This window comes from Pseudonaja textilis, chromosome 1, assembly GCF_049901715.1.
Source record: "Pseudonaja textilis isolate UNSWEBS1 chromosome 1, rPseTex1.2, whole genome shotgun sequence".
Classification (NCBI taxonomy): Eukaryota; Metazoa; Chordata; class Lepidosauria; order Squamata; family Elapidae; genus Pseudonaja; species Pseudonaja textilis.
The window spans coordinates 189,600,007-189,627,278 of record NC_141990.1 but is presented as its reverse complement, the minus strand read 5'-3'; the positions used below and the strand labels follow the sequence as shown (position 1 = coordinate 189,627,278).

The 27,272-nt window shown below is 38.5% G+C and overlaps 1 protein-coding gene across 5 annotated transcripts in view; it reads right to left on the bottom strand.

The window, feature by feature from the left end:
• The window catches only part of STK39 (serine/threonine kinase 39), a 138,902-nt gene that overhangs the window by 58,034 nt on the left and 53,596 nt on the right, over nt 1-27,272 (bottom strand). For all 5 annotated transcript variants that reach the window (XM_026697107.2, XM_087920004.1, XM_087920006.1 and 2 more), the window contains 7 exons: nt 24,187-24,328; nt 23,307-23,362; nt 11,797-11,906; nt 10,866-10,967; nt 8,810-8,943; nt 3,439-3,487; nt 3,286-3,351 (listed from right to left, as the gene is read on the bottom strand). In XM_026697107.2, coding sequence (XP_026552892.1) covers nt 3,286-3,351; nt 3,439-3,487; nt 8,810-8,943; nt 10,866-10,967; nt 11,797-11,906; nt 23,307-23,362; nt 24,187-24,328 — 659 coding nt within the window. The remainder of the gene's footprint in view (nt 1-3,285; nt 3,352-3,438; nt 3,488-8,809; nt 8,944-10,865; nt 10,968-11,796; nt 11,907-23,306; nt 23,363-24,186; nt 24,329-27,272) is intronic.

Genomic DNA, 27,272 nt, shown 5'->3' with positions numbered 1-27,272 from the left:
GTTAAGCCAGAGTCTTGAATCAATCAAACGAAAAAATATGTAAAAGTTACATAAGTGGTAGCTTGCTTTGCCAAGTTCAGTTAAAATATTCAACAGTTGGGCCTTTTTTCCTGCATGAAAAAATAAAGCCCATGTTTATTTATCTTTCCAACAGAAACATGTAGGCTTGCAAGTACATAATACCTACTCAATCAGTACTCAATACTGATTGAGTAGGTATTTATTTACAAATGCCAACACACTGATAAACGCCTTAAAATTGGAAAAGAAAAAATTGAGCAATACACGATATTTTGAGTTCTGCAAAGCATTCAATGGTAGCATTTTGCAAAGCAACCTAGTTGAGCAAAACAAGCTTCCATGAAATTCTAAAGGAGAACCCTCGGAAAGACACTGAGACTACCAGCAAATCATGCACTGATACACACATATGTGCACATACACACTTACACACACACACACAGAGAATCAGTTTTCAAAATAGCCTTTTAAGGTTTCTGAAGGACAAGCTTGCTTTAAGATTTTTGCACTTTAAAAAGGACCTGTTCTGAATAAGTTATATATCACAATACCATCACTTTTTCCTGGTAACAGAAAGCAAAAGGGGAGCCTTTTTTCTCTAATTTTCAAAGTTAAAGGATATTTTTATAAATATATTTTGAAGTAGTATGTAATCTTGCAAAAAATAGCTTTACCGATATGAAGTAGAATTGAAAACTCTAACCAACACAATTAAAATCAGAATTTTGCAATGTTTACGAAACAGCTCTGCTTGTCACATTTACAACTTCAAAATTGGCCTACTAGCTGACATTTAGATGGAAAAGAAAAGGACTGGTATGTTTTGGCTTTCAAATACAGGCTACTTGTATTAAAAAATTAGGATTAAATAGGTTTGTTATTTATTTTATAGAAGATAATCTGTCTGTGCCAAAATCCAAAAGTAGTTTGATGAGCAACCACAAGCACAGTTAGGAATCTTAATAGGAATGTATCTATTGGCTTATTTGAAAAAACAACAGGCAATCCACTCCACCTAGCGGCTGTTCCTGAACAGTCTGAATTCTTATCAGTACATTTTTCTGTACTAAAAGAAGAACAAGACTGAGTGGTAATTTGCTTAGTAAATGCTGTTGCAAAGAGATCTACTTAAAGAGCTATCAAACCAATTCAAACAATTGAAATTTCCAGAGAAAGCTAGCAAAAAAGTAATTTCAAGCTAGATTTATTATTTATGGCCTTTGTTAAAAAGGTATGCACATAAGTGATCTATAAGTGTTTTAAAAAAACATTATGTACTTCACCTGACCACTGGTTTTGGGGGGTGGGGGGAAGCATGAGGTGTTGTTCTGTCAGAAATATCAGGATCCAAGCTAACTTAAAAAAAATTCTGTATCTGTTTTTGGCAAAGAAACACAAAGGCTCAAGCCAGAAATGATTTGAAACAGAAGGGTGAGTAAGAGGGGAGTTCTGGGAGTTGCAGACTTGTGACAGCTGAAGAGTTAATTTAATGTAAAATCTCCCTCTTCCCGTCTCTCTATGAAAGAATGTAGACCTGCCCCTGAGGAGGAGGAAAGGCGAAAAGAACCATTAAGGAAAGACAGTTGTCAAAACACAGTCCTGAGGAAATAAAAAATGTGATATATTTAAAATAGCCCTGTCTTAGTTTTGTTTGATATATGGGGGAGTAGAGTAAAACTGATAGGCTTCCAAGATTTTATTACTCTAACCTGTAACAATAAAGAGTTTTTCTGGAATCCCTGATGCTTTTGTTTTTTGACCTTGCCTCCTTCAAAGAATTGGCATGTTCTCTCACACACATATCTACATAGTGCAACATAACAGAAAAGGAAACAGGGACAAGCTGCAGTCAGTGCTACATAACATGCCTGCTTTGATTAGACGAGTCTTTACTAATTGTTCAGATATTTGTACAACAATTCCCCTTATCCCATATGATTTCCACTTTGACTGAAGCTGACAAGATTAAACTACCCAGGTTGGAGGTTAAACAAGACATTATCACACAGCGAACAGATGTCAATGTTGTTTAGTTGTGGATCTACTTACAGGTTGAGATTCAATTTGATTAGAATTCAAGAGAGGAATCATCTCTGGGCATATTCATGCTATTATTCTTAGCATGAATATGATGTTTTCTTTGATTGCAAATGCCACAACAGCTTTATACCAAAGGAAAAATTAAAAACCCCAAAGTTCCAGAAGAAAATCTCAGCCTCCTAAACCTTAAACTGGATCTAAAAGAATAGCTACATTTATTTCATTACATTATTTGTATACTAATTTTTTATTCCACTGAATATACTCAAAGGAGATAACAATAATTAAACTATGAAAAGGGTTAATAATCACTGCTAAAATGGGGTTGGCAGTAATGAAAAAAGATCTTCTAGAAAACCCATCCTCATCTTCATTGCTTTTTCTCTCCCCACCAAACATACAAATACACTATTGTTACTATACCATTACATATTATAATTATGTCAATACAGTATAATAAAGCTGCCAATCTCTGTAACCCACACGGCCTCAGTTCTGCCACACTTAGCATAGCAATTCTGTGTCTGTACAACAGGAATGGGAAACCTATAATCACCAAACGTTCCCATAGTAAATAGTAAGGAATAATAGGAGCTGTGATTTAGCAACATTTAGTCACAAGTTCTCTATGCATTCAGGCATGGTAGCTGTCCAAATGCTGAACCTGGAGCTCAAGAAGAATTATCAGAAGTAGCTGCCAGAGACTGCCTGCCCTTTAACAGCACAGGTAGTCCTTGACTGACAACAGTTCATTTAGTGACAATTTGGAGTTACAACAGCATTGAAAAAAGTGACTTATGACCATTTTTCACTCTTATGACCGTTGGAGCAACTCCCATGGTTATATGATCAAAATTCAGACACTTGGCAACTGACACATATTTATGACGGTTGCAGTGTCCCGGGGGTCATGTGATCCCCCTTTGGGACCTTCTGACAAGCCATGTCAATGGGGGAGCCAGATTCACTTAACAACAGTGTTACTAATTTAACAACTGTGGTGATTCACTTAAAAACTCTGGCAAGAAAAGTCGTAAAACGGGGCAAAACTCAATAAATGTGCACTTGGCAACAGAAATTTTGGGCTCAATTGTGGTTGTAAGTCAAGGACTATCTATCTGTAGTTATGCCCAGCAAACATAAGTAATATGACTGTGACTTTATTATGCATTAATTTCCTAAAAAGGAAAAAGCACAGTTGAAAGCAATTACAAGGAATCTTACCTTTTTTGCCCTCTGTCCTATATCGGGTGTTTTTGTAAGTAGCTTTTCAATCAAGTATTCTCTAGTCTGTAAAGATCAAGATTGTTATAATTAAGTCTAGCCCCAAGAAGCAGAAGCATTCATATTTATCTCGAATCAGGATTAAAATTTTACCTTTGCTTTTTGGAAGAATTTGCATTTTAAAAGTTCTGCTGCAGTAGGCCTGAAAGATAGATTAAAAAAGGCAATTTAGAATATCATTCTAGCATTGTGTTGATGGACCAGGACTGCTACATGTTATTTAGAAAAGTCACCATTCAACATCCAGTGAAAAGTATTAAGAGTGTATACTTGATTTCAATATCCTATGTTTTTCTTTAAAAGAAAAGATAATTAGTTTATATATAAGATCAAAATGATGAAAATGCCAGTTTTAAAAAGTGTTTACTAATGTTGCTATCCTTATTAAAAAGTTTTTTAAACAATTTGTTACAAATTATGTCAACTGTTCCCAGGAGCCCTGGTAGTGCGGTGGTTAAAATGCAGTATTGCAGGCAAACTCTGCCCACAGCCTGGAGTTCGATCTTGATGGCGCTCAAGATTGACTCAGCCTTCCATCCTTCCGAGGGACCAGATTACATTGTAAACTGCCCAGAGAGTGCTGTAAAATGCTGGGGCAGTATATAAACTTAAATACTATTGCTATGTAGACTTATTTCTTTGAGAAGAATTCATATTTTGCCATTAATATAAATCCAATGTACTGTTTTATGTGGAAGATAGTTTTAAAAAGAAAATAAAAGCAGCATCTCCCAACCTATTTACAGACAGTAAAAATCTCAGCTTAATAAATTTCATTTAATAAATTTCAGGTGCAACTGATAAAATTTCCATCAACTGTCACTCTAAAACAACGGACAATCAGTTGCATCAAAAGTAGTCAAAATGAGGCAGTTTGATTTACATTCAATGCATTTATTTATTTATCTTGTTTTTACCCCACCTATATTGTTTTTATAAAGAATTGAAGGTGGCAAATATACTTAATACTCTTTCCTCCTATTTTTCCTATAACAACCACCCTGTGAGGGTTGACACATATGCTTAAGTTGCAGAAATATGTCATTATACCAATAATTTAAATCAACATGAATATCATACTTTTGGATTTAATGGACATTCAGAAGAAACAGGCACCTCTTTCTCAATTAGTTCATTAATCAAAGATATACACTACTGACATTTAGTTATAATGATATTCTGTTAGCAACAGAATCAATTTCCCTAATAAATCCATTAAATCCAAATAAATTCATTAAATTCACAAATCCAAATAAATTGCCCCTCCTATTCTGTATCCCACTCCAGCTATGCTATGGAGACCTAGGAAACTCCTTCACTGGAGATTAGAGAGGCAGGTTTCCTGCTATAAATGGTGAAAGAAAAAACTCGGATTTAGAATAAGTTTGTTTACACAGTTTCAGAATTAGCCCAACTTTGGATGTGAAAAAGATGCTTATCTCACTTTGAGAATTATTAAGTTCTTATTCTGTCTAAAAATCATTTGTATCAAATAGGTAATTTGTCTATTAGCATAACAACAATTTCAGTTCTGAAAAGAGCATCAGAAACAGTGGAGACCAACACACTGGCTCATCATTGCTAAATGACAGTATGAAATATCTGATACGAGCATGAAACAGGAGCAGAAATCCTCAATCATCACAGCATCTCTCCTGAGCTCTTTAAGCAAGACTTCAACACAGTTATCCAGAAGCGGGTGGAAGATATGGACTAACTCTAATATATAGGTAACTAAAAATGTTTGTAAATCCTAGAAAATAATAAAATATTATTTTAAGTATTAATAAACACCAATAAATTCTATATAAACTTCCATATTTCTTGGCGAAAACATGATCAAACTTCTTATCCAAGAACTATTTTCAACCCAACTTCATTTTTAACATAAAGCATTTAGAATCTCTCTTCCCAGAGCAAGAATAGATTGCTGATTCTGAAAAAAAAAATCAGCTTAATTTTGATCAGCCTTGTACAGACTTCAGCAATTGCACCATCTAGTGGCTAGAAAGCAACCACTCAGAATGGAATTATTTATACAGCTACAAGATAATGTTGATTTCTTCTTAATTGGGGGTGTGGGTGGGGGAGAGAGAGAGAGAGAGAAAGAAAGGATGGGGAAAATAAAGCATTATCTTGGACTCTGATGCTCTTAATAGTCTGAAAGAAACCATTTCACACTATACAATAAGTAACGGTCTTTCTGATACTTAAAATAGAACTGGAAATCACTTTACTTGGTCATGTTAGCAGAATCATGAATACAATGCTTTTGGAATTTAAAATAAGGAACAGCAGATTTGTCAACATTAACAAGGTCTAATAAATAAATAATTATAGAATTATTTATTATAGCGCTTATAGTTTTTTTCTCTCTCTATGCTATTTTTTTAAATCCTATGCTGCAATAGGGAGCCATTGGTGCAGTTGACATCTTAATAAACACGGGTTCTCTAGAGGATTTCAGGCTGAAGTACCGAGAACATTTTATCTCTGGCCAAGCGATGGACCTTCGCTTAATGCTCGTGCCCCAGGGATGTCGAGTTAATGAGACACAGCGAAAGGCAAACGGTTTAGAAGTAAGTTTACAAAGGATCTCCAGAGTCGAACAAAAGAAAATCCGTTTCCCAAAAGATGTACATGTAGCTATACACTTAAAGCATACCGTGTTTCTCAGAAAACACGACCCATCCCAATAATAAGCCCAATCCTAATTTTTTGGGGGGTGGGCCTAACATTATCCCTACCCTGAAAATAAGCCTGGGGGATGGGCATGGCCGGCACTAGAATTGGAGGGGGAGGGAGCAAGTATCCGGCTGCAGAGAGGGGCGAAAGTCATTCTGCACTGAAGCAGAGGCATTCTGAGCCTCCAGCGTATCCCAGGATTGCAACGCTGAAGATTTGGAATGGAGCCTTCTGCGTTACGATCCTGAGATACACTGAGCCGTTTTCATGAAGGGCGGGAAAATGGGGAGGGGAATTTTCCTGCCTGTTATCCATTCCTCTTAGAGCAGGACCCTGCAAGGCTTGTTGTGGCGTTGCACTCATGAATGGCAGCACCTCCATGAGCTTCATCACCCCGGTGCAGCTGGCATCCTACCGTGAGCAGCTGCGCCAGTGTATCCAAACTTGCGACGGTGCCGCCGCCCGCATGCACAATGGCACAGCAATCCTTGCAGGGTCCTGTTCGAAGTGGCTGCGCCGATGTGACGAACCTCACAGCAATGCCGCCGCTCACATGCACAATGCTACAACAAGCCTTGCAGAGTCCTGGGATATGCTGAAGGCTCGGAGTGGAGCCGTTTTTTGTGAAAGGCAGGAAAATGCGGAGGGAGAAGCAGCTTGAGGAATGGATGACAGGCAGGAATATTCCCTTCCCCATTTTCCTGCCGTTTGTGAAAAAGGCTCCATTCCGAGCCTTCAGCGTATCCCATGACCCTGCAAGGCTTGTTGTAGCATTGTGCGTGCAAGCGACGGCACTGCAATCCTTGCAGGGTGCTGCTCAAAGAGGCTACGCCAATGTGACAAACCTCACAGCAATGCCGCTTGCATGCATGCTACAAAAAGCCTTTCAGGGTCCTGGGATATGCTGAAGGCTCGGAGTGGAGCTATTTTTGTGAAAGGCAGGAAAATAGGGAGGGAGAGAGAACTTTAGGAATAGATGACAGGCAGGAAAATGCCCCCTTGCCATTTTCCTCCCGTTTGCCAAAAACCCTCCACTCCAAACGCTGAAGTGTTGGAATTGAGGCTTTTGGGCGACCAGGGAGGAAAATAGGGAGGGGGAATTTTCCTGCATGCCATTCTTCCCTCAGTCTGTGCTAAATTTGTGGAATAGTTCCTTTTGGCTGCTACAGAAGCGGCCCGGTGGAGAGGCAAGGCATGGGGCGCTCCTTCGGATAGAAGCAGCCCAGTGGCTGGGCGAGGCACATGGGGGGAAAAATTAAGACACCCCTCAAAAAGATGGCCAAGCTGTTTTTTCGGGGGTCTAAAAAAAAATAAGGCCCTGTCTTATTTTCTAAGAAACACGGTATATAGCACAAGAGGAAATCTAAGTGACTCAGTTCTGCCACAGAACCCTTTCTAAAAAGGGTATATGTCTTGTTTATTATTATTTATTGTTTACTATTATTCAGCATAACTAGTAAACCAACAGAACAGCTTTTCTGTCTTTAAATATATTATTCCAGAGACACAGTGATGTCCAATAAAGCTGAGTTCATTAATAAATTGCCTCAAATAAAAGAGGCAGATTTTGCAGCTCCATCCTCCAAATTCTTTTCCTATAGCATAGATTGTGGTAAAATACCTTTTTCCATTTTCCATATTTTTTTTAATTATCTGCCTATTCCTCTAGCACAGGGGTGTCAAACTCCATTTCATTTGAAGGCCACATCAGGATTGTATTTGACCTTGGGGAAGCTGGAGTGGGCATGACCAGCTTTATATCACGGGGGCGCCTGTGGTGGCCCAAGTGCTCTACCAGAGAAAATGGAGCTTGGAAGGACCATGTACTGGCAGACAGTTTCAAGAGACCATCGCAGCCGAAAATGGAGCTTGGGAAGGCTGCACTTGCCCCATCTTTGCTCCGTTTTCACTGGCAGACACACCGCTGGCTGGTCCTTCGCTGTTTCCAGGGCAACCCCGTGGGCCAGATCTAAGCACCCCATAGGCCGGATCCAGCCCATGGGCCTTAAGTTTGACACCCCTGCTCTAGCAATTCCAGATCCCTTTGGTAAACTTAATGTGATGTGTACACTGGTTTCTGGGGTGCTGTTATTCAGCACCTAGTGGCAACTGAAAAAAGGATGATAGGAAGCTATCTCTATTGTTAGCTTCATCGTTACCTCTTCCTAAAATGGTAAGAAAATTAAGTATTTTGAAAACAGGGAAGGAATGATTTCTGAAGAGAATGATTTCTGATCAGATAAGACATTTCTTAATCATCTTCCCCAAGAATGAAATATTACAGAGTGTTCTATAATTAGAGAGAGCCTCTTGGTCAAAGAGCATTTCTTCAATAATGAACTCATTACTACCTCTTTTAAGCACAGGGAAACACGAGGAGTTATTGATCACTTCAGACTCTGAGTTAGAGTGAATGATAAACCCATTGTGTGATGTTCTGATTCTTCTAAATGATTGTTGGCTTTTTCTGAACTTTTGATCATTTTTTGGGTCTTTTTATTGTATTTTTACTGCATATTATATGAGTTTCCCAAAGTCATAACACATCAAAGCAATCTATACATTTCATAAATAAAATAAGCATGTCCAATTATGTCACTCAGAAAAAACAAGGGTCAAGCAATCGGATGGACAACTTGATCTCTCTGTGTCTTTATATACACTTAAGTAGAAAAGAATCTATATTTTATTATTTAAAATATTTATTATTTAAAACTATACCCTCATTTAAAAGCTTTGCCTCACTTTCTTACATCTCTCCTTTTTAAAAACACCATACCTTTTAGAAGGGTCTTTTTGAAGACACAAGGAAATTAGTTTTCTAAAGGACTTGCCATATTTCTTGGTCATTTCTTTGTCTTCTACTCCGGTTTCCAGTGTCGGAGGATCGTTTTGCAATGTCAACATTAATACCTGTTTAAAAAAAAATTAGGAGAGTAGTCATGGCCAAATAAACAATAATTTAAATGACGCTAAATTACTGTATTATGTAAAGAAGTCTAGACAATAATAGTAGCGCATACATAAACAAGTAGAAACACAAACAAATATTCTTGACTCTGAACTACCATACCACTTTACAAAATATATACATACCAGGGGTGTCAAACTCGCGTCATCACAATCACAATTTTCCCCCCTTCACTAAAAGGGGATAGGCATAGCCAGTGCATGATGCATTTGGCCTGTGGGCCGTGAATTTGAACCCCCCCCCGATAAATATCAATCTGTTTGAAATTAGGTATGAAGGCCTAAATATAAATGGCAATTTCCGAAATTCAAAATAATCGTGAAGATTTAGGGAGTGGGATCGGTGGAACTAGAAAGTCTCAATTTTCAAGTGGCCACCTGAAAATGGATTATGGCACTAATCAACCTCTTTCATTCCAGTCTACCTCAGATGTTTTGAAGAAAAAACAAAGAGAGATATTCACCATCCAGAGATCCTGGAAAGGACAAGTATTCAGTAATACATAATAATTTTGCAACCTTCAATAACATGGAGTAGGAAAGATCTACGGGTAATCCTTGACTTACAACTGGTGAAAGTTACGATGGAGTCCCTAAAAGCTTCTTACGAACCGGTTTCCAAAGTTACAACATTTGCTTTCCCTAGTCACCTGATTGTCAACTCATAAAATATTTATCTGGTCTTTTAGAGTTGCCAACAGAAAGGAAGTGGGGAGTAGTCTAGCAGCTGAAAAACAGAAACTGCTTTCCAGGGATGTTTTCATAGATAGTTTCCAGGCGACCAAAGTTGCTGCCACGCAAAATTCTAACTAGACGAGTATGATTGATGACTCTTGGCTATGGATTGTCCCATTGGAGAATATTAATTATGATACACCCAGAAGGTGGGAGAAAACCAGGGTCAAGGGTGACAATGAATGATGTGTCTCAGAGTCGGCTACACCCAGGCAGTACTGGTATGTCTTCCCCTAATAAATCTTCTTTGAACTTTGAAAATCAGGCTAGAGACTCATGTTTTAAATGGGGGTCGCTACCAGAGCCCTGACGGTGATTTTATTTGGGGCACTCGGCAAGCAACCACAGCCATTTGCAGCATCCCACAATCGCATGCTGTGATATTCATACACATAACATAAATTAAACACACTTGTGCTAACTCGGACCAGAGAACTATAAGCATGTAGTACCCAGAAATATAGGTAATTCTTGATTTATGATCACAGTTGAGTACATCATTTACGTTGCTAAATGAGTTTTGTCCCAATTTACCACCTTTCTGGCCACAGTTGCTGAGTTGGCAACATGGTTGTTAAGTGAATCTGGCTTGTCCATTGGCTTTGCTTGTCAGAAGGTCACAAAAGGTGATCACATTGCCCCGGGACATTGCAGCCATCATGAATATGAGCCAGTTGCCTAGGGTCTGAATTTTGATCATGTGACCATGGGGAGGCTGCAATTGTTCTGCGAAGAACAGTCATCAATCACCTTTTTTCAGTGTCGTTGTAACTTCTAATGGTCATTAAACAAACAGTTGTAACTTGAGGAATATCTGTACCATTGTTTTTAAATCGCAAAGGGTGGCAGCAACCATACCCGGCTAAAGAAAACCCTGTCTAAAAGTATCATTGGGATGGAAACAAAAATGGAGAAGTGGGGCAGGAGGAAATCAACAACTTTTAACCCCTCACAGTTTATATCTGGGAGGAAGGCGGCATCGATAACCAGGGTCCTAAGCCATGTCCCGGCTATTACGAGGTCAGCATACGCTTATGGTGCAGATCTCACTTGTACAAGCTCTAGATCCACACCTGAAAATTTAGTTACGCATCTTTAGATTTCCATGCTTATTTTCCAGCTAGGCTTACTTTCATTGGAGGGTATTTGTGGTAAGGTGCTGCTCCTGTGGCTAATTCAATGGCTGTTATTCCAAAGCTCCAGATATCAGCCTTGAAGTCATAGCCTCTCACCTATCATAGGAGAACATAAAATGAGTTAATTTAGCAATGGTATATTGAATCAGTATATAACATAATAGAGCGGCGCGGTGGCTCAGTTGTTAAAGACGCTGCACTTGTCTGGCAGCCTGGGTTCAAGACCCAAGTGCCACGTGACGGGATGAGCGCCCATCCTCGCCTCAGCTCCCACCAACCTATAAGTTCAAAAGCATGCAAATATAAGTAGATAAATAGGTAGCATTTCGGTGGGAAGGCAACAGCACTCCGTGACGTCATGCTGGCCACATGATCATGGAAATGTCTTCAGGTAGCACTGGCTCAATCGCCTTGAAATGTAGATAAGCACCGCCCCCTGGAGTCAGCAACAACTAGCGGTGTCAACCCTGAAGCAAACCTGGGTGAGGCCATCTTAGAACCTTCGTGGTTGCCACAAGGCAGAGGGGGAGAAAGGGGGGGTGGATTTGATAGCTCTCCTTTTGCCATCGAAATAAAAAATTTTCTTGTGGGAACCAAGGTCATTCCAACAGGTGGCTAAGAGGAGGAATGGAGTAGCCAGGCAACCTGTCAGCACTACTATTGGACAATGTGACCAATGTGACCTGGGGGGGGAGGGGAAACTTTCATTTTTTAATTAGGTGAAAACCATGGGAACTTTCAGAGTCGATTCTCACCAGTTGTGCCAATATGATGTATCCAATAAATTGTTCTTCGAGGAATCCACCTGCCTCTGAATTCTGTTTTCAATGGGTACATTACTTGGAACACTGACAAGTGGACTAAAATCCACAGGGACTCCTTTACCTTTTATTTATATCACATAATAAAAATCTAGGCTTTATACCTGTTCCATGACTTCAGGAGCCATCCAACACGGAGTGCCAACAAAGGTCTTTCTTACTTTGTTACGGGTTACATCACCTCCTGTGGCTAAAAATGCACTCACTCCAAAGTCTAGGAAGAGAAAACACAAACATTCTTTTAGCATTCAATTCGTTTATTAAACTCTGATTCCAAATATGAAGCTCCTGTTTAGGTATGCAGCTTCAGCATGAGGCTTCTATTTAAATGAAGTGGTTAATTTAATGTTTTCTCAACAGGTAAAATGTTATGTAGGTTTTTAAAAAACGAGACATCTCTTCCATCTATGAATCATGTCTGTAAACATTTTTAGTCTCCTTCATAGCACCATAAAATACAAACAAGGGGCCTGTTTGTTTCACGCCGGCATTTCAGGTCAACCTTCTCCTACACTTAGTTCAGAATGTAAAGATGCTATTATTAGATCGGCACCAAACTTCCAGCAGGGTAGGAGCAAAAACAAAAAAGGCAGCCTGACATCTATTTCTACTCCAAATGTCTTATGAAGACATAAGATCAGAGGGGAAATGTGAACAGCCACGCAAGGCTTCAGGAGGAGGAGAAAAACTGATTAAAGCGTCAAATGTTGCAAGGGGAAGAGTAGCGACCGTGTGTGCGCAAATCAGGAAACAGCTAAAAGCATAACAGGATCACATCTTACGATGTGATTCTAGGCTAGATGGAATGTGCTATAATAGTGAACTAGATGGCTTTAGGAATGGAAGGAAATGGGTCACAGGCAAGAAATGGGAACAAAAACGCCAAGAAGTAGGTTCCTACTACTGGGCAAAAATTGCCAATGGCAAAAGGTTCTTGATTACACAGAGAACATTCGCGCACACGCTTGAATGCAGGACTCCCTATACCCATCAATGGGCATGTGTGGAGGAGAGCACAGCACCATATTCGAATCATCAGCAGTGACCCCATCCTTATTCTTTTTGTAAATACATCTTGATTCTAAAGCTATGATTGCTGGTTGCCTATCACTGCTAGAAGATTGTTTAGGAAGATTTGCCTCCCAGAAGAATGTAGATAGCGCTATACAGGGTTCATACACAAATACTGCCATTTCTGAGATCAAGTCACGTGTTTATATAGAAACAGGCATTCACTTGATGACAAAATACCAAATACAATATAACTCTGACGCATATAAAGATGAACTCTCAAGAGCTGCGGTGGCAGTGGTCAGACTGCAGTACTGCAGGCTACCCTGCTGACTGACTGCAATTTGGCAGTTCAAATCCCACCAGGCTCAAGGTTGACTCAAGTCTTCCATCCTTCCGAGGTGGGTAAAATGAGGGCCCAGATTGTTGGAGGTGCAATATGCTGACTCTGTAAAGCACTTAGAGAGAGCTGTAAAGCACTGTAAAGTGGTATATAAGTCTAACAGCTATTGCTATTCAAGCTGCAGATCTACAATCAAACTTACTGTTCATTACCTATTTACTTATTTCTTTTCACTATACTTTTTGAAAGTGCAGTAAAGGCCATTTCAAGATATGTGGTGCTAATTTGTGCTTCAGATTCGCATTATATACTTTCTTTCTGGGTTTTCCTTTTTTTTTGTTTTTTTTTTGAAAATTTTATTTGGGTTTTCACAAAAACTAAATACAAATAAAACATCTTTTTTGAAAATAGCATGGTCCCAGGTTATCACTTCTTCATACAGACACAAAACTCAATTTCATGCTCATTTTTATATTCGATTCCATATCTTATTACCATTTTGTATTTTCTACAGTTTTTCCCCTCTTCTAATTTTCTCAACTTTGTTTTAATTATCTCAATTCAAATCATTATATTTATACTTTTGTCTGTCCTGTTACAATTTCACATTATCTTTTCTTATTAAGCAAATTTTTCCCTGTAGTTACCAATTAGAGTATGACACCTTTATATCCTTTAATTTTATCCATTCAAGCTCTTATTTAAGCTTCAATGTGTATCTTTAAGATTATAGCATTCAATATAATACATAACTTCAAATTGAGTTCTGCTTGGTACATTCTTAAAATAGAGACTATATTCTTAAAAAGAAAAAATTATATATATGTAAATAAAACACACATTCCATTCCAATTCAATTCTATCATTAATATGCATTAAAATCTTAACATCTTTAACATTTCTTTTCAGTTAAATGTCATACTTTCTTGGGAACACTTATAAACTTTCCATAGTTAATTCTTTTTTTTCCATATTTCTTACTTATATTTTTATCAATCATTACTAATAATTAAAAATGTTCCCTTTTAATTCTCTCAATCATTTTAATTCATTTATTTATTAACAAACATCCCACTACATTACAGCAAATATTTTATCCATCATCATATTTTCTAAAATTATTTCTATTTGTAATATAACAATGCTATCTTATGTACCTTTGCAGAATCCCTTTTGCAATTAAATTTTCACCCATTATCTCTAAACAAGCTTATGGTTACAATCCTTATATCTTTTCCGTTTCTCCATTTCTTGTTTCTGTCTTTTACAACTTCTTTTCCTTGCCTTCTTCTCCCTCTTCTTCTCCCTCCCCTTTTAACCCCTCGTCTCTCTACTTCTAACTCTCTCATCTGTAATCCCCACTTCTGTTGCTTTCTAATATTATACTTATCTTTCAAATTGTTCTTCTTTTTGGTTGTTTTTTCTAGTCTTAAACCTTTCACTCTCTTTCCCCTTTTCTCCCCCCACTTAAAATTATTTGATCATTAAAGATGGCTTCTTCTTTGTCCCAATCTTCTTGTTCTGCAGGCATTTCTTGTTGCTTCTCATAGTTCCAGATCTCCATTTCTAAGAATTGAAACACGAAGCCAAAAGAACTTCTCTCTTCTTGTGCATCTTCTTTCCATTTTTAAAGTTCCTTTTTCAGTTCTTCTAAGAGTGATACCATTTTAAAAACTTTTAAACAACCACCCGGTTAATTTTAGTCATCTACTGTGTTTCTCATAGAATAAAGCTGGGTCTTATTTTTTTTTTGAGCCCCGGGAAAATGGCTAGGCCAACTTTTCGGGGGTGACTTAATTCCCCCCCCCTTGCATCTTCGGGCGGGCGGCGACGGCTTGGATGTTGACCTCAGCATTGGTGGGGCACTTCGTATCGGGGTCAACGCAGGCAGCACCATATCCAGGTGTGCAACAAAAGTACTTCCTAACGGCAAGCCCCTCCACCATTCCCCCCCTTTTCTCATGTTTTAATATAGGCCTTAATTTTGGGGGAGGTGCTTAATTTCATTTCATGCCTTTAAAACATGCTGGGACTTCCTATTGGGGGAGGCCGTATTGTTGGAGAAACAGGGTAGATGAAAAAACCAAAAATCACCAAATAATCCAAGGCTGTGTCTACTTGCTTCTTTTTTCCACTTTCTCTTCCTGGGGTTCTATTATTTTGTTACCAAGTTTTAATTAAAATGTATCTTTGAGAAATCTTGTTAAAATTTCACTGTAAGTTCCTTTTAATTACAGTTCCATTCCTTAATTCCAGGCAGTCTCCTCCATTTTTCCAGATACTGCCCTTTTATTCTTTTTTTTTCTCCTTTCCTGCTTTTAAAAACTTTTAAATGTCCAGAAATCTTTATTATCCCCTTGACTTTTATTTTCAGCTTAGACACCTATTAATGTCAAAGTGGATTTTTTTTCAATTTCTTGCTTAAGTCTCTTAGCAATCAGTATAAGGAAGGGAAGAAAAAAAAACTAATCCTTTCCCTTCTCTCTCTCCTTCACAGATTCAAAATCTTCTTTGGGAACAATGTTGTTAAGTTTCAATTCCAGGGTACCTTATTTGTTGCTTTTGCTGTTTGACCTGGTCAACCAAAATTTTCTCTTCTTATATTCCTCCTGCACGTTCTTTTCCGGTCGAGTTCTTCCTTGTGGTGGCCATTTCTGACCACCGCTACAACCGCCTTCAGGAAAGGGAGTAATGGCCAGCTGGGAAGGAGAGATGCGGCTCTCCTCAACCCTGCTGGCAGTCTCCCCGCTCTTCACCACCTCTACAGGGTGGCTTAGCCCCAAAACCAGCCGGCTCGGGGCACTCCAGCAGCGAGCACGGATCAAAGCCTCGGAGAGATGAGGTTTCGGTCTGTCGCCGAAGAAGCTCAAACCGGAAAACTTTTCTGGGTTTTCCTAATGCTTTGTACATGATGTTACTCTGAAGTGGGCTGGATCATTCACTTAGTCCAAACTAGAAGTGAAAGCTTACCAACTGGTAAAGATGGGACAGGATGTTATAATCTGAAGATATCATATGATATCAAGCCCAAGCCTTGGTGTTTTATTAATCCCTGAATATTTTGCTGTCTGAGAATGATCTCTTTGGCTATCTTTGGAGGTGCAGTCCTTCTCTAATGAAGTGGGAAGATAATGCATTTTTGTCCTATTTGTGAACTACTTGAAAACAGCAGTCTAGGTTCAACAGATTCATCTAACAGGGTTCTTATATTCTTCTTTAAATAATTTAACTATACCTACAGAACATCTGCACCCATCTTAAAATCATATAACCCTCCTATGTTCAGACAATCTTTTTTTTAAAAAGGATCCAAGATACACAATTAAAATTACTTATTTTAAACAGGATGATAGTTGTAACAAATAGAATTTTACAACTCTTTGCTGTGAGCCAATACATATGAGTTATGCATATCAATATGAATCCTGGTCTTAAATTTGCAAGGGAATAATGAAGTCATTTCTCTTAGCAAGTTTTTTTTCAAAACCACAAGAATTATTTGAAGCTAGTAATGCTTATATAATATTCAAAAACAATTACTTCTTAATAACTGAACATGCTATGTCAAAGCATTCTTTCCATTCTATATTAATGTGCAATTTAATTCTCTTTAGTCCCAACAATTTGGATGACACAACAAAAGTCATAAATCTAAGTGCTAGTCTACATTTATTACAGCAATTATTTCTAGCTTGCAATGAGACCATTCATAAGTTAAAATATCACTAGCAATTACATATCCAGAAAGGGAAAGGGAAAGGGAAAGGGGAAGGGGAAGGGGAAGGGGAAGGGAAGGGAAAGGAAAGGAAAGGAAAGGAAAGGAAAGGAAAGGAAAGGAAAGGAAAGGAAAGGAAAGGAAAGGAAAGGAAAGGAAAGCTCTTTTTTGGTAACAACTTGGAACTATAATGCTAAAGGATAGACTAATTTATAGCTAGTCTGTCTTCAACTCTTAGCTGCTGGGTTGACTTCAAAGTACTATTTCAGGCTTTTGATCATGAGTCCTCAAAAAGTATCAGGCATTATTGCCAGGATTCTCAGACTGTCTAATGCTCTTATAATCTGAGCTACAAGATGTGTCCCTGAAACATTTAAAGCTGCCTTCCTATTGGTTTAAGCTGTACATTCCTGCCCTCTTACCAGCATTTTAAAGGTTGTAAAAATGTAGCGCTCACCTACAGTCACTAAAAAGTAAATGCACAATCACTCACCTACGTTACAAATGATACAGTCCCAATTGTTTATATTTAACAACATTAAACCCATTAGATAGAGAGACACAAATTATTTTTGGTGGGGGAAAAAAACCTATTTTTTTTGACAAGAAAGGACAATTGGAAGAGGGATAGTTTTAAATGTCTGCAAATATTTTTAATATGTGGCAAATATTTTTGATTTCACCATCCCTTGGGAGGGTTTGGGGGGATCTTCAGGGGTCCTCACACATTTTAAAGAAACATTGAGCCAGAGGAAAAATACGCAATCTTCTATAGAAAGATGAGTGACACTATTTTCAGTAAATACAACTCACTTTCATTGAATACAGCATTTTTATAAGGGCCTTCTTTTGTTCAGTCATCTCCAATGAAATCCCTCTGTTATGCAATCCCTTCAACTGTCTAAACTCTTTGTAACTTGAAACAAAGCTATAGCGATGTATATACTCACATTCTGTTTTGAAAAGCCAAGCCCTCATTAAATAACAGAGTTAAAGATTTAACAAAAATGATTTGTCAACAGCAAACCGAGCATTGGATCCAAGATAATTTTGAAAGAGAAGAATGAAGACCACTTAATAGCTCTTTTTATAATATATTTCCTTAATCTGTCTATCACAGTTCTGGTGGAGGTGTTATCATTACTAATTCAAAATTGTATTTTTATTTGAGCTTTATTTTCCAATACAAAATAAATTGCAATTGTTACAGGATACATGCACAGCATGCTGTAAAGCTAAATAATAAGATACTGTACATGCCTCGATGGGCAAAACAATAAAAATATTTTCAATTTATTAGCAGGCCTTTTTCTACTTTCAATCAAAATAATGGTTCTTTTTGGATCTTTATATCATGGCTTGTGTCTAGGCCAGTTTGCTGTAGTGATTAAGGTACCAGGCTAGAAACAGGGCAATGGTGAGTTCTAGTCATGCCTTAGGCACTAACCAGCTGGGTGACCTTGGGCCACTCAATAAACTTTAACGTTTTGCCTAGTTGCCTAGTTCAACTGAAATATTAAAAATATGTTTTTTTGTTTCCTCTGAAATGGGAAGTTAAGATCCATAAAAGCTTCCCCTAACATGTCAGAAATGCAGACAAAATCCTCATATTCATATTACAGTTTAAGCAGAAGTATTTACTGTACAAACCAAGAGAATGAATGAAAATACTATAAGCATTTGAGGTCAGAGAGCTGTGTGAGGAAAAATAAGATGATAGAACTAAGGGGGGGGGGGGGACATACAATTTTAGGTATTTTTTTAAAAAGGGAATCACTCCTTGATTATGGCAGCATACAAATATGAGAAATAAATGACTTTGGTTTGGTACATATTAAGTTGCCATGTGATTTGTATTATTTTGCCTTAACAAATTTTGAGTGTTTACCCATTATGGTTTATCATTATTTTTTAATCATAACAGGCCATTGTGGCTTATTTAATAAAGAATCCTGAACTGAATTGTGACAAAATGTTATGGTGAACTAGGCAGCCATCAAGCTGATGGCATAGGTCACAACTACAAGCTTCAGGTCATTAAGATTGAAACTAGTGTCTTAGTATCAGGATAATTTTGTGATGGTTCCAAGTCAGGAACTGCAATGCTGGTACACTGATTTTTATTGTTCCAGAATTAAAACTCAGCACCTTGCCAAAGTCTTTAATACTTTATCACTTTTACAAAGCAACATTAGGCTATGCATGCTATGCAATGCATTATTTAAACAAATCGCACATTTAAGAATATTGAAATCTGAATTCTTTGCCAAGGTGCCAAGTCTGTACCTTTCTTTTTGCTAAGAAAAAAAGGGGTTTCATAAACTTTCTGATATTTTGTGATACTGTGACTCTTTAAAATACTCAAATGAATTTGTGTGACATTCTCTCCATGAACTAAACAATTGCCTTCACTGGCTGATAGCTGGTCAAGAAATAAACAGACCACTCACTTTTAATAATTGATTTTTAATCTATACACTAAATAAAACAATGAGATCCATAGAGCTTTATAAAATAAAAATATATATTTCATTGGAAACAAGTCAAAAGAATCCCAGTGAAAGGAGTAGGATTCACACCTTAATGCAGAAGATTCTCAAAGTGAATATAATGATAAAACCAGAAACTTTGGTAAAGACTTAGAAAAAATATGGAACTTTGATGTTATACAGTATATGTTGACAGCAGCAAGATTATTTTATGCACAAAATTGAAAGGACACTTTGATTCTCAGAATGGATGAATGGCTGTAATAGTTGATAAGAGTTAGCAGAGATGGCCAAATTGACTGCTTTGATTAAAGGAAAAACACAATCACTTTTGTTTCTGCTTGGAAACCGCTTCTGGACTTTGCGCTTGCGATGGAAAGAAATGAAACTTTGATTTTGGGTTTTACCAATTAGATAGGCTTATTGTTATAGAAATGGCTAGTTCATACTATTTATGTAAAGGTAAAAAGTTGAGTATTATTCTATTTTACTGCACCAAAGAGAGTCGGAAGTCAATCCCTTGTCCTTCTTTTCCCCCTTTCCCTACACTTTTCTCTCCCCTCTTTTCCTACTATTTTCTTTCATATTTTTGTATTTTACATTATAAAATAATTTTTTTAAAAAAATAGCTTCTGTATAATTTAAAAAACACATTTTAGTGTAAGCAGGAGATTATATATTATATTGCATTGTATCATGTTGTATTGTATTATATTATGCAATTTATATTGCATAAGCTTAAAATTGGGGTTTCGTTTTGAACACAGTCATTTTCATTCATGGAATTTCCTTGCCTTAAAACACTGCCGAGTGCACCATGTAGCATTGCTTTCAGCTGCTTTATTTCTCTCTCTCCCAGCATAGATACACTGTGTGTGATTTGCAGCTCTCACCCGTTCTCCCTTCTCCACTGTTGCATTTCCCTCTGCAGAATGAATGTCAGATCTAATTAAGTGGTAAAGCTCTTTTGCTTTTTATATGATTTTTTTTTACGCCTCCAAGTCAGTGTTGACTCCTGAACTAGTCCCTGCAGTTTTCTTAGCAAGATTTTCAGAAGTGATTTGTCACTGCTTCTTCTTTCTACAATTGATTGACTGAGCCAAGTAACTCGCACAACTTTGTGCCTAAGGCAGGAATAGAACCCCCAGCCTCCCAGTTTCCAAACTGATGCTTTAACCACTACCTCAAAGTGGCTCTTCTTTGTGCATAATTACTCTGCCAAAAAGTACATGTGGGTTCCATCCAAGGCTTTGTATTTAGCATATATCAAAACCAGGGGTGGGATGTTGTTACGTTTGCTACCGGTTGTTATGATACCCGATAGTTCAGAGAACTGGTAAAATGGGCCCCTGGCTGGCCCTGCCCCTCTTCGCCTGCTCCTCTGTTCCCTGCCCAGTCAGTCCTTATCACGCATGCGCAACATCGCATGCATGCGTGACAATCACTGACAGCATTCTCCCCGCCCGCCCCACCACTCCTTATAGAGCATGTGTACTACATCACTTCCCGCCTTTTCCCGCCCGCTGCCATTGCTGGCTTGCACAGCAGCAGCAGCAGCCGCAGCCAGGCATTGCTACCTGCCTTCTGCCACCCTGCCTGATCTGGGTGAGTGAGGGCTCTGCAAGACCCAGTCGCCGCTACCGCCAGCTGCCCTTGCCCAGCTGGCTGGCCTCCCCAGGCCTGCCTGCCTCCCCTGGCCACCGTTGCTGAAGACGCAGATCGGTGAGACCTCCAAGCAAGCCCCGGTCACCTACCTGCCACCATCGTCAGTCCCGGTTGAGTCCCGATGACTCCTTGACTGCCAAACCGCCCTCGCCGATGCTGCTTGCTTCGCCTGGCCGCCATGTTCCCCCTGTGGCCCTCTGTACTGTTACTGCCTGGCCTTCTACCACCGATTGGTAAGTAAGGAGGCAAGCAAACCCCGCCGGTCACCTACCTCCTCCTGCTGCTGCCGCCGCTAGCCCCATTCAAGTGCTGACACCCAGGCTGCCCAGCCATCCTTGCCACAGCAAGCTCCAAAGACTAGTCCCAACCGAGGACCTCGACATAGCTGGCCAGCCAACTTGCCTGCCTAATTTTTGGTAAGTTGCTTTTTAAAATTTCTTTATATATTTCTTTTTTGATTTAGTATCTTTTTTGTTTTTTTTTAATCATAAAAATAGAACAGACACTAAAAACATAAATTAATACATAAATGAATTTTTTTTTGTTACACTACTGTTATTGTTACATGTTGACACTTAAGTTTTTCAAACGGAAGTACCAACATGTAACAATAATAGTAAAATAATTTTTATTTATGTATTTATTTATGTTTTTAATATCTGTTCTGTTTTTATGATTAACAGATACTTAAAAAATAATTTTAAATAATTTTAAATAATTTTTAGTATAGGTTTTGTTTTTATTAATCATAAAAACAAAACAGATACTAAAAACAAAGATAAATACATAAATGAAATTTTTTTTGTTACATTACTGTCACGTGACCACCAAGCCACGCACAGTCGGTCTCTTGTCCACCAAGCCACGCCCAGTCAGCAAGCCATGCTCACCTGGTTACATGACTACCAAGCCACGCCCACAAATTAGGCCACGCCCACATAAACAGTTGTTAAGAAATTTGAATCCCACCCCTGATCAAAACAGGTAACTCTGCTCAGAAACCAGAGAGAGAAAGGCACAATTCTTTATCTGTTGCCCTGCAACCCATATATGTGGAGAAATGGAATTCTAGAACGCAGATCAGCAGCCATGCTGAATTAATTCGGAAGTAGTTTATCAAAGGACAAAAGGTTGAACTGCCAATGCTTTCCCTATAAACCAGAAGATTTTTCATGTCATCAAAGCAGTATTGGGAATTACACACAATACTGACTCACTGCCAGAAGAATCAAAGCTGCTGACAAAACAGATTCTTCCTCCTCTTCTACACAGCACATACACTTCCAGTCTGCTCTGGCACCATAAGTGGGGAGGAGCACCGGAAACAGATAGCAGGAATCCTATTGTCTGAGATTGAGCCCGTAGTATTGTATGTTTTGCATGTCGAAACAGCCAAACACAGAGAAAGTTTTTTTTCCCCTCATGCCATCACTTTGCTGAAAACTTAATTCCCACAGCACTATCTTATGCCTAAGTATATTACTATTATCCTTATCATCTTTTCTACTATCTTCACTGATTGGTCTTGTTATTATGATTATTATTACTCGGTTGTTTTGCATGTACACTGAGAGCTTCTGCACTGAAGGCGAACTACAGATTAACAGAGTTGGAAGGGACCTTGTAGGTCATCTAGTCCTCCACCCCCCCCCCCCAAAGCCCAAGCAGGAGACCCTACACCATTTCTGACAAATGGCAGTCCAGTCGCTTCTTGAAAGCCTCCAGTGATGAAGCTTCCACAACTTCCGAAGGCAAGCTGTTCCATTGGTTAATTATTCTCACTGTCAGTGAGAGACAATGAGAGAGAAAATTATTTGTGTCTAATCACCTTTGGCCAAATAAAGTATTCTATTCTATCCCTATTTAATTTACACGGCATTTTCAACCTTAAAAGTAATTCATCATTTTCTGCAAATTGGTAACAAATAACACGCCCAGAAATGGGAATACTACAGGTTGTCCATTCTGAAGGAAGCATTAATACAACACACCATGCTCTCCCCCCCCTCTGCAATAAATATGGGGCTGGAGGTGAACTATCAACTGAAGTCTTGGCAGCTGACACTACTAGTTGCCAATCTACTTCTATTTTTGTACTAGCTGTCCTCTAGAAGTTTCTGACTTGTCAGGTGAGAAAAATAAAAACTGTAGTTCAAAACTTCAGTTGACAACAGATTGGGAACAACTGTGTTATTTCTTGAAAGCTTGACACATTCCATTAAGGAAAAAGAAACCTAACTGTTGAGGAAAACTGAATGTTTAGCCTGTAGCTGATTATCAAACACCCTTAAACTGAACAAATTACATCCATTTAAAACGTAAATGAGATCTCATGGAATATCTCAAATTTCCCATCACGCATTTTGAAAATTTAACAATAACGATGATTACCTGCTATCTGTACAGAGCCATCCTCTCCCAGAAGAATATTACCAGCTTTTAAATCTCTAGAAAAAGGAATAAACAAAAAAAAAAGCATTTAAATTCAGATGAGATGGGAGAGGAGGGGGAGGGAGAGGAGGCCTGCTGTGGAACAATACCACAGAATGGAATTTAAAACTGTCTGGTTCTACAATCTCAGATAATTTCATTTTAAAAGATGGCAAATTGAAGGGAAAATATGTTCTTCCAACTTACAAAAAAGCTCATTGTTCATTCTTATGCGAGCCGGAAAAGCTCTGCTGCACTTCAGACCACACTGTTTAGCTTCCTTATCTCATGGAAGACTACTCTTATTATATTCACCCAGCAAATCAAGGGTTGCAGCTGGCTATGCATCAATCAATTAATTAATCAATCCCCATTTGCTATTTGTACATGAGGGAAAGAAATGGAACCAAAACAATTGTCAAGACAAGAAACTTCCATCCTTTGACATTTCAAAGAAAAAGCGGCAATTTTTCTGCCATCTCCTCATCAAAACAATAGATCAAAAAGAGTATGAGCATACCCTTTGAGACAGGCTAATAATAATTGCTAACATTGGTGGGATGATCTTGTGAACGGATGGAGCATTATCAACTAAATGGTTAATTTAAGATTAGGATTTCATATCTCCTCGTATTGCATTGCACAACTATAGAAGAATTTACTGGGTAAGTTCCTTCCCAATCAAGATTAGATCAGAGTCCTTTGGCTGATCATACCCCAGCCTTCTAGCCTTGCATTTATTTATTGATTTAATCAATTTATATAGCCATCCCAAGTTAATAGAATTAATAATGAAACTTTGTATTCTCGATTCACACAGAATGAAGCAACACGATTGTACCTGTGGATTTGTCCATTTCTGTGTAGATAGTCCAAACCTTCCAAAACTTCTTTCAGAATTGTGGCTATTATTGATTCCTCGAGCACGCCACTCTTGTGCTCTCCTCTGCTCACCACATATTTTATTATATCCAGCATTGAGCCTAGAGAGAGAGAAATTACAGATGAAAAATAGAATACCAATCTCTTTCTCTTACAGTCCAAGATTCATTATACGTATTTAGGTTGCTCTAGATTTCAACCTAATTTTTTCTGAGACCGAGAGAATAAATCTAGAAATCAGGTCTCCAAACTTGGCAACTTTAAGACTTGTGGACTTCCAATTCCCAGAGTGGCTGAGGAATTCTGGGAGCTGAAGTCCACAAGTCTTAAAGTTGCACGCATTTAATATACACAGACACATCAACAAGACTGAGGACATGAAAAGGCAGAGAAAACTGGATCATAAAATCACAGGTTCAGAATGTGCAGCAAAATTATAGGAAGTATAAGAAATCTGTAATTAAATTGACTGATTGCTTCAGCAGCCCACTGCTGCTGAACATGCTTTCGTATGAATTTTTCTTAGAGGTAACTGCATTTAAAAATATCTGACAGGCAACATAACTGTCAGGCCACAAGCAATATTTACATTTTCCTGACTGAGAAACTTGAAAGAAATTAGACTGAATAAGAAGAGGCCATGTAGACTACCAAAACTAATCCTCTGTTTAGAAATCTAATTTAAATGATTCTTGGTGATTACCCAGGATTCACATGAACATATTCAATGAAATTAAGGAGCACTATAAAGTTTGTTCTAACATTCAGTCAGAATTTGCCTCCTTGCACTTTGTTCTGCTTTTGGAGAAGATTCCTAAAAAACACCCTTTTTTCTACATTTTTTCTTTGGGTACTTGAAAAATGTTTATCACATCCTCCTTATTTTTTTCTTCTCAAATTAAACATCCCATTGCCAGTGTCTCTTCTCATAAGATTTATTTGCATTTCTGATGGTCATCTTTCTTGTCCTTTTTTGCATATATTTTATTTCCCTCAATGATTATTTTCTGAATTGGAAGCTATGATGCAGTCCAACATGGCAAATGCCTTGTTGCAGCTACATCATACTGCTGACTCATATTCAGCTTGCAATGAACCACATTCCAGCTTTTTTTTTCACCTTTACTATTACCAAGCTAGCACCTCCCATAACGGTACATTTGCTATCTAGTTCCTAAGTGAAGATCTTAGCATTTATAATATTTAAATTTTACTCTATTATTTGTCTGCCTTTTTAAACAATTGCATTTCTGTGATTTTAACCTACCAAAATTGCTTCGGATTTCACATTCATTAATTAGCTCCTGTTTTGAATCGTCTGCAAGTTTGATGAGTGATCAATAAAAAAAGAAATGCTGAATCATACCAGACTCAGGATAGTCATGAGTCAGAGCCAGCAGTCTCAAGCAAAACTGATACACCTTGGCTCTCAGGTTCTTCTCATCAATTCTGCACCATGACTTGGCTTGTGTTTCCATCACCATCTCACCACCCACTTCTGGCCAGCCCCAGACTCTGAATTTGGTTCTAGAAGAAGAAGTTTCAACAACTCTCCCTTCAGGGTTGTCTTTGCTTTTCCTTCTCGGGAAGTTGTCGTGGGTTGTGCACGCACGCACATATGCGCTCTGGGTGTCAGCCCTGAAGCTGGCCTGAGTGAAGCCATTTTGAGACTTCAGTACTGACACACAGGAGAAGAGGGAGAGGGGAATAGAGATAGTTGGGGTATTGTAGTCAAAACAAAATACTTCCTCTTGGGAACCAAGGGCATTCTTGCAAGTGCTCAGAAGGAGGAGACTGGAGTCACCTAGCAACTGGACAGTATCCTGATTGGACCATGTGACTGTTTTGAGAAAGTAACAAACTTTTACTTTTAATTAGGTGAAAACCACAAGAATAATCAGAATTGGCTAGCTGTCAGGATTCCAGCCATCACCCTAAATTAAGCCTTGAGCCAAACTTCAAAAAGCTTCAAAGAATTCATTAGGAGCGACATATTAGCATGACCTGGATGTAGCCGATTCTGAGACACGTAATTCATTGTCACCCTTGACCCTGGTTTTCCGCCACCCCTCTGGGTGTATAATAATTCATATTCTCCAACAAAACACATCCACAGCCAAGAGTCATCAATATGTTCTCCAATTGGAGTTTTGCATGGCAGAAACTCCAGTCAGTTAGTATAATAAGGTATGCATGGAATGTACTTTTGCTTCCAAACTGCTGCATGCTCTTCAAACTCCTTCCCCCCGACTTTCTGTGGGCAACTATAAAACGGACATAGAAAATGTTTTATGAGTGGACAGTTTGTTTTCATCAGCCTGTGTTAATATGACATATCCAATAAACCTATTCTTTGAGGAAATTGCCTGCCTCAAGAGTTTTGTTTGCTATGGGTATATTACTTGGAACCCTGACACCGGGGTTTTCACTCTCTTCAGAACCAACTGCCTTGCATCAGTTTCCCTCTTTTGCCATAGGTGGGTCACTTAGGACTGTGGCAGGTCAAACTATGACTCAACCAACGTCTCAATCCTTTGCTCCCCAGAAGAAGCATTTTCCATGAATGCTGGGCCAAACCATGGTCAAGCAATAAAGATATCTGGCCACAGTCCCAGTTGGCACACTTCCATCCACAGTTCTTTCCAAGATTCTCTAATCTTGGTGACTAGAAGCATTCCTACTTTTAACCCACCCACTCATCCCCCTGCATATAAATTGCCTCAGTTTCCACCAGATCATCATCAGAAGCACCTTGTGCACTACTGAACTATCCACCCCCTTATGTTTCTCTTGATCACCAATAGTTAGCCAGTCATAATCATGGCAACTGTCCTCTTAGTAAGGATAACCTCTTCTCCATCCAATTCAAGTACTGTTGAATCTGACATTTCTGGCCCAGGGACTTGTGGATTCACAGAATTATTGTGGGTTCCATTTTGGGACATAATTTTTAAAAACATCTCCCACTTTCCTAGAACAAAAATATCACCGTCAATAAACCTCAAGTGTTGAATGAATCCTGCATTTATATATTATAAACTCACA